General features: G+C 43.9%; 1 protein-coding gene across 2 annotated transcripts in view; it reads right to left on the bottom strand.

Moving 5' to 3' along the window:
• The window catches only part of top3b (DNA topoisomerase III beta), a 34486-nt gene extending 17628 nt beyond the window's left edge, over positions 1–16858 (bottom strand). Inside the window, exons 1-9 of one of the 2 annotated variants that reach the window (XM_080739148.1) lie at positions 16594–16858; positions 14505–14611; positions 8489–8620; positions 6355–6461; positions 5379–5453; positions 4624–4820; positions 1703–1859; positions 1062–1175; positions 422–512 (exon numbers count right to left, since the gene is read on the bottom strand). In XM_080739148.1, the coding sequence (XP_080595274.1) occupies positions 422–512; positions 1062–1175; positions 1703–1859; positions 4624–4820; positions 5379–5453; positions 6355–6461; positions 8489–8620; positions 14505–14595 (964 nt within the window). In that variant the 5' untranslated portion in view covers positions 14596–14611; positions 16594–16858. The remainder of the gene's footprint in view (positions 1–421; positions 513–1061; positions 1176–1702; positions 1860–4623; positions 4821–5378; positions 5454–6354; positions 6462–8488; positions 8621–14504; positions 14612–16593) is intronic. The other variant, XM_080739149.1, reaches the window with a different exon arrangement.
• Between the last annotated feature and the right edge of the window lie 300 nt (positions 16859–17158).

Here is a 17158-nt window from a genome sequence, read left to right as displayed (position 1 = left end):
ATTTTTTTTTTAATCTCTGGTAATAAACCTGTCCCATATTTGCATACTGGGCCCTGATTGATTCCTCACGAGTGCTTACAAATAGCACCGCACATGATCTGACACTCATGGTTCCTTGAGGGTTCCAAATGACCCCTTAGGGGGTGTAACTCTGAGAGTGTACAAATGGAACCAAATGGAGATGGATCCATTTGGTTCCATTTGTACACTCTCAGAGTTCCTTGAAATAAACGGTTTGAGAACCACTGTGCTGCATGAAACGGAACAGAGCCTTCATCAGTATCATTGGTCACACCCTTTGAAGGAAGTGAGAAGAGACCCAACTTCTCTCCAACATGGCTGCTGTGCATATAGCCTAGTTCATGTTCTAGTGACTGCTGTGCATATAGCCTAGTTCATGTTCTATTGGCTGCTGACCCACCGAGGGAGGAGCTGGCCACACGCAGCATCTCCACCGTGTTCAAGGCCTGCGGTCGCTGCTTCGCCTTCTCCTTCTTACTCACTGACTCCACCTACAGGAGAACGACAAAAATCACCATTTAGCACTTCTGTTGTTTTCAGTGCATCTGCAATATCCTGGGAATGCGATGCAAAGTTATGCTGTAGACAGTGTAGATCAGTGCTGGGCAACTTTAAAGATGGAGAGGGCCACTATATTTCCACACTCACTCCAGAGCAGGCAGAAACCTGTTATCTCCGCCTTATAACCTTTTTCCGTAAATGAATGCCCTACTCCGTCATTTTATGTCACACAAAAGTGGCAAAAATAGCAGATCTACAAGTTTCGCAGGTTTCCTCAGAAACAGCCTGATGTCAACAATCATCTCCGCATACGGAGATTCCGAACGCTTCGCGCCGGTTCGGGAAAACCACGCATCGGGTCGGGTCGAGGCCCGGCACTGCACTCCGCGGCTGGGAACGCGCGTGCCGAATCTGAAGCCGGTGGGACGAACGGTTCTCGAGATACGCGGATTACATACATACACGCACGCACGCACGCAGAGACTTCTCACATTTATTGTAAGATATAAGAAGGTAAAGAACATAAGACGGTCTCTTACCCGGGCCTCTCGGGCGGTCTTGGCCAGGTTGACAAACATTTGAGCCACGTCTCTGTCAAACACTCTCACCCTGTCCCAGTCCAGTGTAAGAGGGCTGTCCTTCCCTTTGAACACCTGCCACAAAACACAAGCATGTCCATCAGCGCACCCTGCTGGCCTAGTGACGTTCAGCAGGAAAAGAACCGTCACCCTCAGGGTCACAGTGGGGAGTCTTGATGCAAAAGAAAGGCCCACAGACTATAGTCAAATCCCAATACATCCACCCTCCATTCACCCCCTTGAATGATCGATTACTCACCCCATGGAGACTTGAAATCATGGATACGTTTTTGTCACATTCCTAAGCCAATAATTTGAGGAGACTCTTTGTGTCTCCGCAGGGAACAAATGTGGTCATCAAATGTTTGGCTTAGGAATGCGACATAAACTAAAAAAATCAGGCCATACCTAGTTACATAGCCGGTTCACTGGTAACAGATGTCTTGTTTGGATGCTGTGTTCTATTATACTTAGGAATTGAACTGTATGACACGCATTCTCCCGTAGATACCGATGCATAAATAAAGACCAATCAAACCATTATTGAATTTGTAAGTGTGTGTCATATGGTCATGCACACGCACTGAAACTAGCTGGATTACCTTTGCCTGCAGGACCCAGTAGGTCTCTGGCTTGAAGGATTGGATCTTGTCGTGGCGCTTCACACAGAAGCCCAGCGTTGGGGTCTGGCAGGGTCCGAATGAGATTAACGTGGAGTCCAGGTTACCGTATTTACCCTGGAAATACTTGGTCTGGAACCTGAACCGGACGTGAACAGCAAAATACAAGACTGAGATCACATGTGACAAACAGCAGATCTAAAAGCTCACAACGGGCCGTGCTGAGAGCTTGTAGATTGGCTATTTTCACTACTTCTTAGACACTACTTCTTGTTTTCTAATTTATGGTATTTCTTAGATTCTTCTTTGATTTCTTCATGAAAAATTAAGGTTTTTAGGGAATGTTTATAAAAAAAAAACTAAAGGTAGGAAAGTGGTAATGTCTGGTGATGTCTAAATTCAATGCATGGGCTCAGACTGACACTGAGCCATCATATGGGACGACTATATGATTTGTTTTCAAATCGGTACTGAGTAGGCTTGGGGTTTCTCCATTGTTCTAGCTCCGCTGAGCTAGTGCTTTACCTTCAGATATATCAGCCGTTATTTTACTTTTTTGACTAAATTGGTATCTGCAATTATGCATGTGTCCCAGTTTTTAACCATTTTCACCTTGGGGTATATAGTATATAGGTGAACATTTTAAAACTGAAACAAATAAAAAATAATAATCATCTACCGAGTAGCCTGGAATCAGTATAATCTTTGGGTTTCTGATCCAGTTGGGAGCGGAAAAAAACTACGTCATCTTGTAGTCATAGACGGACTACACTTTGGCTGGAAAGATCAAACCGGAAACAGTTTTGATCCAAAATAATTCCCCACACTCAAGGCCATCATTTTAGGGCCTACCCAATAAAATCCATGATGCGGCGTAGTTTTGCTTATTTTGGAATAGTTCGTTTGGTATATCCATCTTTTAGTCCAACTCGTAGCGACTGACAAGACTACACTCCTCGAGCATTTAAATAGGGATTGGGGAAACAAACAGGGAGGACGAAACAAAGCGTCTAGACCGGATCACACGGCCTGTTTAAAACTAATACCAGGCTTTCCTCCGAGGTGGAAAGTCTGGTGACGCAAGGTTACCTACGGAGTGAAGGCACAGTGGAGCTCTGCCTGGTGTTTTACCTACCGAGTGAAGGCACAGTGGAGCTCTGCCTGGTGTTTTACCTACCGAGTGAAGGCACAGTGGAGCTCTGCCTGGTGTTTTACCTACCGAGTAAAGGCACAGTGGAGCTCTGCCTAGTGTTTTACCTACGGAGTGAAGGCACAGTGGAGCTCTGCCTAGTGTTTTACCTACCGAGTGAAGGCACAGTGGAGCTCTGCCTATAGTGTTTCACCTACAGAGTGAAGGCACAGTGGAGCTCTGCCTAGTGTTTTACCTACCGAGTGAAGGCACAGTGGAGCTCTGCCTAGTGTTTTACCTACCGAGTAAAGGCACAGTGGAGCTCTGCCTAGTGTTTTACCTACCGAGTGAAGGCACAGTGGAGCTCTGCCTAGTGTTTTACCTACCGAGTGAAGGCACAGTGGAGCTCTGCCTAGTGTTTTACCTACCGAGTGAAGGCACAGTGGAGCTCTGCCTAGTGTTTTACCTACCGAGTGAAGGCACAGTGGAGCTCTGCCTAGTGTTTTACCTACCGAGTAAAGGCACAGTGGAGCTCTGCCTAGTGTTTTACCTACCGAGTGAAGGCACAGTGGAGCTCTGCCTAGTGTTTTACCTACCGAGTAAAGGCACAGTGGAGCTCTGCCTAGTGTTTTACCTACCGAGTAAAGGCACAGTGGAGCTCTGCCTAGTGTTTTACCTACCGAGTGAAGGCACAGTGGAGCTCTGCCTATAGTGTTTCACCTACAGAGTGAAGGCACAGTGGAGCTCTGCCTAGTGTTTTACCTACCGAGTGAAGGCACAGTGGAGCTCTGCCTAGTGTTTTACCTACCGAGTAAAGGCACAGTGGAGCTCTGCCTAGTGTTTTACCTACCGAGTGAAGGCACAGTGGAGCTCTGCCTAGTGTTTTACCTACCGAGTGAAGGCACAGTGGAGCTCTGCCTAGTGTTTTACCTACCGAGTGAAGGCACAGTGGAGCTCTGCCTAGTGTTTTACCTACCGAGTGAAGGCACAGTGGAGCTCTGCCTAGTGTTTTACCTACCGAGTAAAGGCACAGTGGAGCTCTGCCTAGTGTTTTACCTACCGAGTGAAGGCACAGTGGAGCTCTGCCTAGTGTTTTACCTACCGAGTAAAGGCACAGTGGAGCTCTGCCTAGTGTTTTACCTACCGAGTAAAGGCACAGTGGAGCTCTGCCTAGTGTTTTACCTACCGAGTAAAGGCACAGTGGAGCTCTGCCTAGTGTTTTACCTACCGAGTAAAGGCACAGTGGAGCTCTGCCTAGTGTTTTACCTACCGAGTGAAGGCACAGTGGAGCTCTGCCTAGTGTTTTACCTACCGAGTAAAGGCACAGTGGAGCTCTGCCTAGTGTTTCACCTACCGAGTGAAGGCACAGTGGAGCTCTGCCTAGTGTTTTACCTACCGAGTGAAGGCACAGTGGAGCTCTGCCTAGTGTTTTACCTACCGAGTGAAGGCACAGTGGAGCTCTGCCTAGTGTTTTACCTACCGAGTAAAGGCACAGTGGAGCTCTGCCTAGTGTTTCACCTACCGAGTGAAGGCACAGTGGAGCTCTGCCTAGTGTTTTACCTACCGAGTAAAGGCACAGTGGAGCTCTGCCTAGTGTTTCACCTACCGAGTGAAGACACAGTGGAGCTCTGCCTAGTGTTTTACCTACCGAGTAAAGGCACAGTGGAGCTCTGCCTAGTGTTTTACCTACCAAGTAAAGGCACAGTGGAGCTCTGCCTAGTGTTTTACCTACCGAGTAAAGGCACAGTGGAGCTCTGCCTAGTGTTTTACCTACCGAGTGAAGGCACAGCCGATGCGCAGGTCCAGCTCCTGACGTGCGTCCACTGACAGAGCCTCGTTGCGGTTGGGCTCCCCCAGGCAGTTCATGGCCTTCCAGATGTCCGTATCAGTGATGGAGCTAAACTTGGCGCGGTACACCGTTTTCTCATTGCCGTACGGCTTGTTCATAACCGGCTGGATGGCGTCTAAGACCTGAGAGACAGTGAAAGGATTACTTAAACCAGTGATTCTCAAAGTGGGGTCCCCCATATTTTTTGTTTTGACTGTACCTGTGCTGTTCTAGACATTTTTGTCTAATAAAATATTCAATCAATTCATGCCTACATACAGTACATACATGCAAAATCTGGTGGTCACTGCCAGGAAAAGGTTTCAAAACCACTGAATTAACAGGTTTCTACACTGGACGTTGAATGATTCAAAACCAGTGCTCTCCAAAACAAATTCAGTCACACTCCTGGCGTATAAAGGTAATACAGGTGTGAAACATGGAAAAAGAAGCAGCACTTCTTCTTTTGTGACAGTTTAGTGACAGAACGTTGCTCATGAAAAACAACTGTGGATTTCTGTGAAACAAAGCCTTACCGGAGACAAAGAGGATAACCCAAGATGTCTGTAGAGGTTTGACAAGTTTATAATTGTTTAATACAATCAGATTAGAATTGCAACTTGGAGGTTATGGGTACCCTCCGTTGTTTGCGGCTACTTAAGGTAAATTCGCAATTTGTTTACGACAAAAAGATGGCTTACCTCAAAGCAGATGTTCTCTCCTTCTTTGTCACAGTCCAACCACAGAACCACATAGTCGCATCCTTTAGCTTCAACCTGTAGAACACAACATCACACATGTCAAAAGGCTACTCTCTAGGGTTGCAACAGTTAATCAAACTAATCAATTTAATTGATAATATAAATTGGGTTAATTCATTTACTGTCCAAGCCTGAGCCTGAGAATTCCTGATGTCTTTGCGTGCCAGGCCAGAGTTATTCGAGCTATTAATCAATTAGATCTCTAGGTTACTAATAGGGGTGTACTGATATAGTAACTGAATTGAAAAATCGATTTAAATTTGCAACAACCTACCAATCTATCTATCGATATGCAAATAGGCTTGTATCAAATAGTTTTGCAATGAAAATAATTGATTGTATGGATACTAAGTACTGTATGTGCGCCTTGTATTTAGCAATTTTTAAGAAGAACAATGAAGAGGGTCTAATTCCATATACTACTCTTCGTCTATTCGTCTATCTGTGTGTAATCTCTGTTTTCATGTCAAGGTGCTGGTTTGCCCATGTGTTCAAAAATAATGTCCATGTATTTGTTAGAGAATCAGTGTTTAGTTATTTATATCCATAATAACGCATTTTTCCTAACATGGGGTCTTTTGTAATCACGGCCAAGGTGTGTATGCGGATGGTGCACGATCAGATCGAATATTAGGCCATATAATGCAAAAATCGCCGTTTTGCGGGCAGTCAATGAGTTAACTCATTTGCTGCCCCCTCCCGAGTTTCCCCGAGTTATTCCCGTACTCTGACGCCGCCACGCCCGAGTTTCCCGAGTTTTCTTTCAAATCGTTTAGCGTCGATTCATTGATATTTAAAAATAAAACCATGATCGTAGTCCTAGAACTGTACTGTCGAACACAATGAGTGCAAAGAGAGAAATATACATGTATGTCTAGCTATAGACAGTTAGACATAATGAATGAATGACATGTACCTGGAGGAACTTAACCATGTTGAGTTTGGGATTGGCTTCCTTCTTCTCAGTGGGAGCCTGGCTGAAGAGCTCTGCTGGGTCCACCTTGTCCCAGTTGTTGTACTTCCCTGGAGGGACACAATGACCACCTTAATGACCAATATGCCTTCATCTAGGGCTGAGCCTCATGTGATAAAGCAGTGCTGTTCAACCTTTACAGATCAAGGTCCATTATTTATTCGGCCTCTGAGCCACGGACCACCATTTGATGAGATCTAGCCTGTCAGACCCAAAACGTAGAATATGCTTTTATCGTTGGATACGTTGTTGTCCACAATTACAATTCCATGCTGTATAGGAGAGATAACAGGCAAACGTTGATCAAAATAACAATTCTTCTACGTTCTGTAATTATGTAGACTTCTTGTAAATTAAGTAATGCAGATGTCCTTTTGGTTTCATTTTATAGATCTATAAGGGTCCATTTGTTTGTACCAACTCTCCATCATTTAGCTGGGGACCACCTGGAACTCACGGACCACTGGTTGAGAACCACTGGGCTAAAGTTTAGCCCATATCAACATGGAGGTATTTGGTCATATTACGATATTTGATCAAATATCACATTATGTTTGGCCAAATGCCTTCCATATAGAAATTGTAACGATAATAATATAGCATTGTAATGATAATATAAATGTTCTTTTTTTTCAAACATTCAAACATAGCCGATCTAGATGATCAACGCATGCGTTATGAGCGCGCAAATCGTCTATCTTTGGCATTAGAAAATAAAGCATGTGATTAAAACCAGGAAAGGTCAACGCTTATATATCATATGACGATATGAAACAAACCAATCAGACAATATCTAGTCTCATATCATGATATCAATATAATTCTTTAACCCATTAACACTTTGCAAGCCACGGGGAGCCCCTTAACCCTTTTGTGCCTTTTATTTGCTATTTTACTTACCCCGAGCTGCTTGGAGCAACGTGGGTGGTCCTTGCTCGTCCAGCGCTTACCAACGAGAGACGCTAGATGGTCCGACGATTTATTCCATTGAAAATGGTTTAAAATTAAGTTTAGAGCCCCCCAAAAAAACCTCAATCTATACTGTCGGCGGCGCGACGTATTCCGGGGTGCCTATCCCGAAGTAGTCCGGGATATTTAATAAAATGAATTATTTAATCGGAGGCCTCAACGAAGCCCCGGTCGTCCATCCGTGGTCCGGGCCAACACTCGGCCATACACGGGCCGTAGTCGCGCTAACGGCCGCATCGCGCCGCCCACTCCAATAATAAATCACATCTTTAGACAGGATTTTCTCCGGATTGTGTTCCCAGACCCAAAGAGAAAGTTTTTTGCGACTGAAATAGCTTTAGATCGGGCTTCTAAAGGGGTTAGCATTTTGGCTACGTGTCAGCTAGCTTCCTCCTCTCGTCCCACATAGCATTGGCTGGAGTGAAATCCCAAGGCACTTGGGACAGTGTCGACGGAAGCTAGAGCGAAGGTCTATAGAGAGATTTCTGGCACTCTAGCGGCCACTTGTGGCCCGGGGCACTGTATGAGTTAATATTAAAACCGGAATATACCGGACATCTGAGCAAGGAGTCTCAGCATCGCCGTCTTTTACCGTACTGGGTCATTAAAAACGAAATAAATGATTTTTATCCGAAAATCGGCGATCGTCTAACCTTCCCTAGTCACCACTCGTCCATCGATAGCGCATGGCTCGTCTGACAATGAAGCAGAAGTGACGTCAGGTCCATTCCTTGCAGAGGCTTCCCAGCAGCCGTCCATTTTCTGTTTATACGTTAGTGCTAGTATAGCAGGAGTGCTGGGGGCTATGCGAGCGAAAATGCTCATATCTACTCTTGAGTCATACGTGGATTATTTGAGCCGACATTTGCGCACGCGAAACGCACAAATTTGTATGTTCTTTCGTAAAGTAAAGCCCTGCTTCATCATACAAGGCGGTCGCACAAAAGTAGTGAAAACAGCAGATCTACAAGCACACGACGCGTTGTGTGCTTGTAGATCGGCTGTTTTCACTAGTTTAAATCATTTTTAAAATGACAGATGCAAAACGAACGGTTTTGGACATGCAGGGTTTTCACCCGGCAACGACGATATTATGGACGATACCAACCAATGAAGTCCAGGCTCAGGACGTGCCCGCAGACGGACGTCATCTTGAAGCGCGCGGTTTGGCCATTGAAGGTGGCGGTGTAGTCGTGCACTGAGCACGCTCCGTTCAGCCCTTTGCGACTGGAACAGCTTCCTGGCGAGCAACAGAGACAACAGAGGGCCAGGTTACAGCTTCTTCTGGTCATAATGGTGCTTGAAAAGGCAAATCACCTTGAAAAACAGTGGTTCCCAATCTTTTCAGGCCACGACCCCCAACAATAATCATATTTGAACTGGGGAGTGGGGACCCCTCCAAAATAATCGTATTCGAACTGGGGACCCCTCCAAAATAATCATATTTGAACTGGGGACCCAAATACGACGAGTTTTTGGAAAGGGTTTAGGTTATTTAAATTGCTAAAAATAATAGAAATTACAAAATCGCCATCCTAAAATGTACAGTATATAACTTCACAACAATAGTAATGCAAATGTGTGTGTGTGTGTGAGTAACACATCTTACTCCCAGACTAATGGCAGCTAACAAAATGCCATGGACATCTGTACTTAAGCCTCCCAGTTGAACGTGGAAAACATTTTGAATAATTGTTTTTATTAAGATAATTCATGATTTGTCTGAAATGTTAGTATGATAAACCAGTAAGACTCCCTAATCGGGAGATAAGCGACCGTAGGTGGCTTATCTCCACAAATAGGGCAAAAATGTGTTTTTCCAAAATCTTCCTGATCCATGTTGATGACATGAGTGTAGACATGCTGTGTAGTGATATTCGTGATTTTAGGGCAAAAACTGTAGGAGCAGTGTCCAAAAATGTGTTTTAAAAATCGGCCTGAAGGTGGCGCTAGAATAGGGCCATGTGAGAAATGAGGGGTGTGGTCTCCGCGTTGCCTTGGCGGACGAATAGGTACCGGCCCCGGCTCTCCCGGACGCTCCTAGCCCGAGTTACGGCATTTTATGTGCGCTGCAGTGGCAGGGGGTCCTCCACTGGGGGCGCCACCACTTTTGCATCCGTTCTGGAGCACCAGGAGTCGGTGGTCCCCGGGAATTCCCCGTGAGCAGCCCCGTTGGGGTGGTCATTTGGTCTTTTTTGCACATTTGGTCATTTTTTACATCTGGGGGTCCCCCAGGGACCTGGGGGTCCCTGGGGCTCCGGGGGTCCTTGGAGGTTGTAGTTTGGCAGGCAAGGAGTGTGCGTGTAAAATCTGGCATGGATCGGGTCAACGGGTGCGGAGATATAAGCAGGGAAAAAGTGTGACGTGTGACGTGTGAGCACATTTGGTCATTTTTTTACATCTGGGGGTCCCCCAGGGACCTGGGGCTCCTTGGAGGTTGTAGTTTGGCAGTCAAGGAGTGTGTGTGCAAAATTTGGCATGGATGGGGGCAACGGTTGTGGAGATATGAGCAGGGCAAAAGTGTGACGGACTGACTGACTCACTCACTCACTCACTCACAGACAGCCTGTGGAGGTTTTGGTAGTAAATGCGACCTACGGTCGCAATCAACATATTGTTGTGATACTGATTTGACAAATCACCATTAGGCCTGTGCAAAAAAATCGATTCACTATCGTGACGTTAATGCTGGCGATTCAATTGATCGATTTTCAAAGTTCAGAATCGATTTTCCCGATTTTATTTATTTATATAAAAAAAAAAAAAAAAGGTCATGAGGATGTCATGTTATGGCTAAAGCTAGCACAGTGCTGTAGTCCTGCAGCAAAGCAATTTTCTTTTATTTTTTATGACTGTTGTGTTCTGTGTTTTCTGGCATCTTGACCAGGAACATGTTGTTGTAATGTTGTACCACTGGCACTTTGGCTGAAATAAATGTCAGAAAGTTTGACTGACTTTATTTAGCTGCATTGATTTATGATTATGATTCAAATTTTAATGTTTTATATTGTTTAGAATTGTTTTAAAATGTTTCAATATAAAAAAGATGTAACTTTGGGGGAAAAATCGCAATAATCGTGATTCGAATCGCAAATCGCAGGAAAACGCAATAATCGTGATATAATAGAATCGTCACCCTATGAATCGAAATCGAATCGAATCGGGGAAAAAGTGAATCGTCACAGGCCTAATCACCATATTGATTTGAAACTGATTTGATAAATCAACAGTTATCAAACTACTACTGGATACAAGCAAGAGTAAAACATGCAGAAGACATGGAGCTTCAAAGTGGTACAGAAGTTTAACCTTAAAGTGTGTTAATCTGTCCCCGCCCGGCTTGCATTGATTGCATTGGCTAAACCATATATACCACAGTTCCCCAGGGCTAAATGCTAGGCCCCCTCCCGTTTTTACTCTACACTAAAAACCTTATATACGACTCAGGCATACAGTATGTCTTGCAGTGGACTTATGGCAAGCTGCTTTAATATGGGGGCGGCGTTGACATACAGCCCCAGTGGGCAATGTGGCAACCAGTGGTGTAAAGTAGCCTAAGTACATTTAATCAGGTAGACAGCTACTAGGGTGAATATGACATTTTACAGGACGATTAATTGTCACTCAAATAATTCCGATTAACGATTTAATTGTGTTTTTGTCGTTGACAATTACATTTCTGTTTGGCTCGTAGGCTTTGAAGTTGCACATGGCAGATGTGACACATAACCTAAATATAAAAAGATATTACTGACATATTTGACAACCTTATACTTAATGGGGAGAACCACCCATTTTCAACAATGAACTATGTCATTAATATACCTTTGAACACCCCCCCCCCCCCCCCCCCTTCTGTGTTGCCTAGAACTGGAGGATTGATTTGGGGATTTGTATTGCAAAGTACTCTGTGATGATGTCATCATACTTTGCCTGAGTATTTCCAGTTTTCAGTGCTTTTACTTCTACTCCGCCACATCTCAGAGGCACATCTTCTACTTTTAAGTGACTCCACTACAATTATTTGAAAACGTATCTACTAGTTACCTTGTAGATTTAGATTATTATTACAAAACATACTATAACCACTTCAGCCCTATATATATTACCGCCATTTGAAAATAGACAATCTACAAGCTCGTGATGCGACACATTGTGAGCTTGCTTGTAGATGTGCTATTATTAAAAGATTTGTATACATTTCATACATTTGATAACTTGAAAAAGGACATTCTGCATAATGCATAAGTACTTTTGAGTAGATCTTGACACCGGTACTTTTGTACTTTTACTCAAGTAAATTCTAAATTGCAGACTTTTACTTATAACCGAGTATGTCTGCATTGCAGTAGTATTGATACTTTGAGAGTACTTTTTCCCACCACTGGTGGCATCTACGTATTAATGCTTCCGGTCATCGGTATGACACAGCCCGGGGGGGCGGGGGGATCGAACCCCTGGCCTCCCCGTTCTCAGGGCGGACACTCTACCCTGCAAGGCCACCGAGCTGGTTTGCATCGGCTACATGGGGCTAAAAATGCAAATGCATGACGCCAGATTGCTTAATGAAATGCCACTCTCAAGGATGAGCGCTAATGGAAAAGTGACCATTTGTGACGCACAAATCCAATGACCGACCCCTGCCACGCAATACAGCCCATCATCTGATGCACCCCCTTATAGCCCCATGCCACAGCGGTGAGTCTCCTACTCAGACCCCCAAAGCAATAAATACAACAGGGTCTGGGGAGCCATCGGTACAGATCAAGCTCCAGGACCCCAACAGAGGCGGCACACAGACACACACACAAGGCAACCAGACCCCATCCACAACTCAACCATGGAACAGCTCCAGGTAGGAGACAAATCTGAGCAGTGGTACTCAAAAACTTTTTTCATGTAAAATCTTATAGTGTGGAGCCGATTAAATACGACATATCTACCGAAAATGTTATTTATAAGCAATAGAAATAAGAGGATTATAATTGAAACCGAGAGCTCCTGTTTGGAGCTGTGGACAAGTGAATGGGCAAGAATACCCTTTATGAAAAAAACTAGAGAAAAAACACCTAGACCACTCTTTTGGGGAGAGAATAACACCATCTAAGAAAACCTTCTAGGCCGGATTTCTCCTTTAACTCATTTTGGTGGGGACTGAGGAGGGCGCCCCTGGATTTGCAATGTATCAGACATTATTTGAATCTTTATGTTTTGTTTCTTTCCACATTTGTATAGCCTGACCGAAATAACAGAAAACATGGAACTCTTATGGTTGAGGACTTGTGGTAACTAGTCCGGTGATAAATGACCAGGTTTTCAAACACAGCCAGCAGGACCATACGTGACGTTGATGAGTGGCGCTCGATCCACTCCAAAAGGTTGTAACTATTTTCTGCTAGGAAATAGCATCGCAAAAGAAAACGATAACCCTCGCCCTGACACCTCTGCTATCTTTGATCCATCTCACGCAGATCCTGCGTCTCTTTGTCCTGTGCACGTTGGCCGCGTGCCAGTGCGTGTCCATCCCACTGTCCAGTCAGTGCGTGGACCAGTCATTCTGCACCAGCAGCCTCCAGGACTACTACAGCCAGCTGCTGGACCTGCCCAGCCACATCAATGAGCGCAGTGTCGCCACCTGGAGATACGAGTGAGTACTGCACACTGCAAACCTCTCACTCTCTAAAACCCACTTGGCTTTCAATAGAGCCTTGGCCTTGTGGTCTCTTGTTTGTTTTGTATATTGTATTATCTGGAATCAATGGCGATTGATTGATTGATTAGAAGTTTGCATAAGAAAAAGGTACAGGACAGTAAAGTTCACTCATAACAAGAAAGCTGTTAGGCTTGTTTGCATTGGGGTCCCTTTATACTCAATTAATACAAATATTACTGTTTTAGGGTTTTACTGTGTTTTATGTTATTATCTTTTAACATGTTATTAACATGTTTTACCTTAGAAGGTCTCCCCTTAACTCAGTATACAAATGAAACCATTTCATTTGTTCATTTGTATACTGTCAGAGTTACATACTTGTAAGGATCAATTTAGACCTCCTAAATGGAACCCAGAGTCCCTTAACCCCACATTGAGGACCACTGATCTAAATGGTCTGTTACCCCTTTTTCTTTTAGTTTGTGTTACCTTGTATTGTAGGAAAAATGAACCATAAAAACCAACATGAAAAAGGATCGTGATACGATCGTGTATCGTGATACAGCTTGGAAAAATATTGTGATATTGTATTTTTCCATATCGCCTATCTCTTCACAGGGAGAACGTAAACCTGAACCGGGTGCCTCAGATCATCCACGAGGCCGTGTGCCAAAGCAGCCACTCGTGCCGGGGCGTGGTGGACAGCATGACCAGCCTGGAGAGCGTGCCCATCTCTCTGCGGCTGCCCGTGCTCAAGAAGAACCCTGAGTGCTTCCCCAAGACCATCTACTCCCTGGAGTTCGAGTCCATCAACATAGCCTGCATCTGTGCCACCTCCAGACTGCAGAGCTGATGACCGCACCGCCAGCTCCCAAGAGAAAACGTTAAGGGTCTATAATCCAAGGACCTGGCACGATTAACCCCCCCAAAAAAAAACTAAATCGAAACTGACATTTAGAACCAATATCCAGCTTAAAAAGGAGTAGTTTGTTCCAAAAGATTACTTATTTTCTATCAATTACACACCCCATGAAGCCTTGAATTCATGGAGAGGTTTTTCTTTTATTTGCATTCCTAAGCCAAGATTTTGATGACCGGCTATGTGTCTATGTGGTAGGACAAGGTCGTGGTTCCCAAAGTTAGCTGGAGGCCCAAAAGAGAAATTACACGTTTGCCCGTGACCCAAACTGGTGAAAACAGAAGATTTACAAGCTCACAACATGGTGTGATACATGTAGCTCGGCTATTTTCATTTTTCACTACTTCTTAAACATTTTATGGAATTTCTTGTATTACTTGATAAAATTACTGGAAAAAAAGATTATTTGTTATTTATTCACGAAAAACATTGCTTTTCTGGGAATGGTTTTAAAATGGTTTTGAAATAATGATGTAGGAAACAGAAAATAAAGGGACTCATGAAAATGTGTCTGTGAGGGGCGCCCGCTGGCCTGGTGGTCAAGGCGCGTACCATATACTAGGCTATGATGCCTGCTGGCGTCGCCGGTACGATTCCCGATCCGGATGACCTTTGCCACGTCATTCCCCATCTCTCTCCCCATTTCCTGTCAGTCTACCCTATCAAATAAAGGCAGAAAAAAAAACAAATCATTAAAAAGAAAATGTGTCTGTGACCCACATATGGGTCCAGACCCACAGTCACTGTTTGGGAAAGAGTGTGATAGGAGACACTCTTTCAGTCTGAGCAGCCACCATGTTATCAAATTATTGGCTTAGGAATGCTGGAGAAAATAATCTGAAAAGTCCATGAATTCAAGGCTTCCTGGCGTGTGCAGAGAAGTCATTTTCTGTGGAATGGGTCGAGGAAAGATAGCCATCACTGTTAAACCAGCATCACTTTAAACAGGTCAGACATCATTTTGTTTACCAAAACGAATTCATCGGTTTAAGTAAACAAAGACATTTTGCATTAAATTGTGTTACTGGCATGTGCTTCTTCAACTCACGTTTGAATCTGTTTCTATGTTAAAGGGTGTGTGAGTGATATGTCTCGCCTCTTCCCAGCTCTTTTGAAAACATAGCTGCAAATTGCAACTTTTTTAATATATTTAATCTAGGGTTGCAATACCACCCATTGGCAGCCAATGCATCCAAACTTTTTTTTATTTTTTGCTATCTGATTGTATTAAACAACGTCAAACTCGCCAACATTGCAGCTGTATGGAAAGCTTGAATTGTCCTCTTTCTATCTGCAAACTGTTTGTTTAATAAAAACACACCGTAGACATGTTATGAGCTATTTTCTGTCAAGAAATTCCATTCAGGTGAGTTTAGAAGCGCTCGTTTTCTATAAGACAACGTCCTGCCTCCTGCATAATGCATTGTGTTCAATTTAGAAACAGATGGTATGCAGGACCATTGAGTGATTTCCCACGAGTGCTTCCAAGTTCCAAACTCCAACATAATCCCATGCACAGAATTTCTTGACAGAAAGCAGTTAATAAAATGATTACTATGGATTTGTATTAAACAAACACTGCAGATAGAAAGAGGATAATTCAAGCTTTCCATACAGCCTGTTGGTGAGTTTGACGTTGATCTTTTCAGGCCGTGACCCCCCACATTAATTACACTTTAACTGCGATAAATACAAAAATCACACCCGTGTGAAGTGGAGCTGTGTGTGTGTGTGTGTGTGTGTGTGTGTGTGTGTGTGTGTGTGTGTGTGTGTGTGTGTGTGTGTGTGTGGATCATGTGTACCGATTTTTGTGACATTTGAAGAAAATATGTAGGAAAAGGAGCAAAAAGTGTGTTTTGGAGAAAATTCAAGATGGCGGAAAATCTATCATGGCGCAAATGGGCGTGGCCTATATGGGGAGATGCGTCATGACCCAAGGAATCCAGGGAAAAAATATTTTTAATTTTCCGACCTACGGTTCAAGAGTTACAGGCCAAAACGTAAAGTGGGGTGTTATGGCGCCACCATGCGGCCAAATGACACAATTATTTTTTATTTAATCCTTGAAATCATTATGAACCTCCTCTCCAAGTCTTGAAACTCTAGCCCCTATGGTTTGCGAGAGACAAATAATTGAATGTGAGTTTTTGCGATTCCCATTATAAGTCAATGGGGAAAATTAATTCACTAATAAATTAATATCAATTAAACTATAGAACCTTTCTCTTAGAAAAGTAATAGCCCACGATTCCCGAGTAAGCCGGTCGATTTGACATATGGCGCGAGTGTGTGGTGGCAAAACTGTGGGACTAGTGGCGTGCCGAAGTTTAGGAAGTTCAGGCTACATACAGACACACACACACACACACACACAGACAGACAGACAGACACACAGACCCACACAGCCACGTATAGGGAGCCTGTGCTTCACACAGCTCCAAAAAATCTTAACAGGATATATGTCACTTTCTGCACCTATAACATGTTTGCCAGTGGCAAATTGCCACGTTCAATGAAAAGTGACAGCACAGCAGGCAGCCATGTGGCGTCTGTTTCTTCCAACTATATAAAATGTGAGTTATTTTTCCACCACTGCTCAGTGCTCACAGCTTGGCTGAAGGGGTGTAATAGTAATACCAACCTTTGGAGAGGATCTTGGCGATGGACTGAGCCAAGGACGGCTTCTCTGCGACCATCAACACCGTCCTCATTGTCAACAATATTCAATTAACCAAACCTCCAGTTAAAACATGACAATTAACAGACTGCCGCTTCAAGTAAAACAGCAGCTTCAGGCGACACGTCTATAATAATATCAATTATTTGTATTAGTATTATTATTTGTAGTATTGTTATTATTATAGAGAAATGCAGTCAAATTATGCTACTGACAACAACCACAGCACCAAAACAGCCGCCATTACAGTTTTCTTCTTCTTTCTCTTCTATTCGGTTTCCGTCAGGCTGTACACTGAGAGGTGCGCAAGGCTGCCCTCCACTGGAGAGGGGTTGGCTGTTTTACTAGATTAGAACTGACCTTCTTATTATAACTCTATGGAACTGACCATACACTCAAGTCTGCTCTTGACTTCCAATAAGGATATTTTGAAATTCAACTCTGCTGTAAAATACACAGCCTCAAAGTCTTTGAGACCCAGATTTACCAACTTTTCAGGCCGCAACCCCCCAAAAGAATCATATTTTAA

Source organism: Nannobrachium achirus (assembly GCF_963921795.1).
Source record: "Nannobrachium achirus genome assembly, chromosome: 12".
Classification (NCBI taxonomy): domain Eukaryota; kingdom Metazoa; phylum Chordata; class Actinopteri; order Myctophiformes; family Myctophidae; genus Nannobrachium; species Nannobrachium achirus.
The sequence above is the reverse complement of the archived record's forward strand: the minus strand, read 5'-3'. Positions and strand labels throughout refer to the sequence as shown.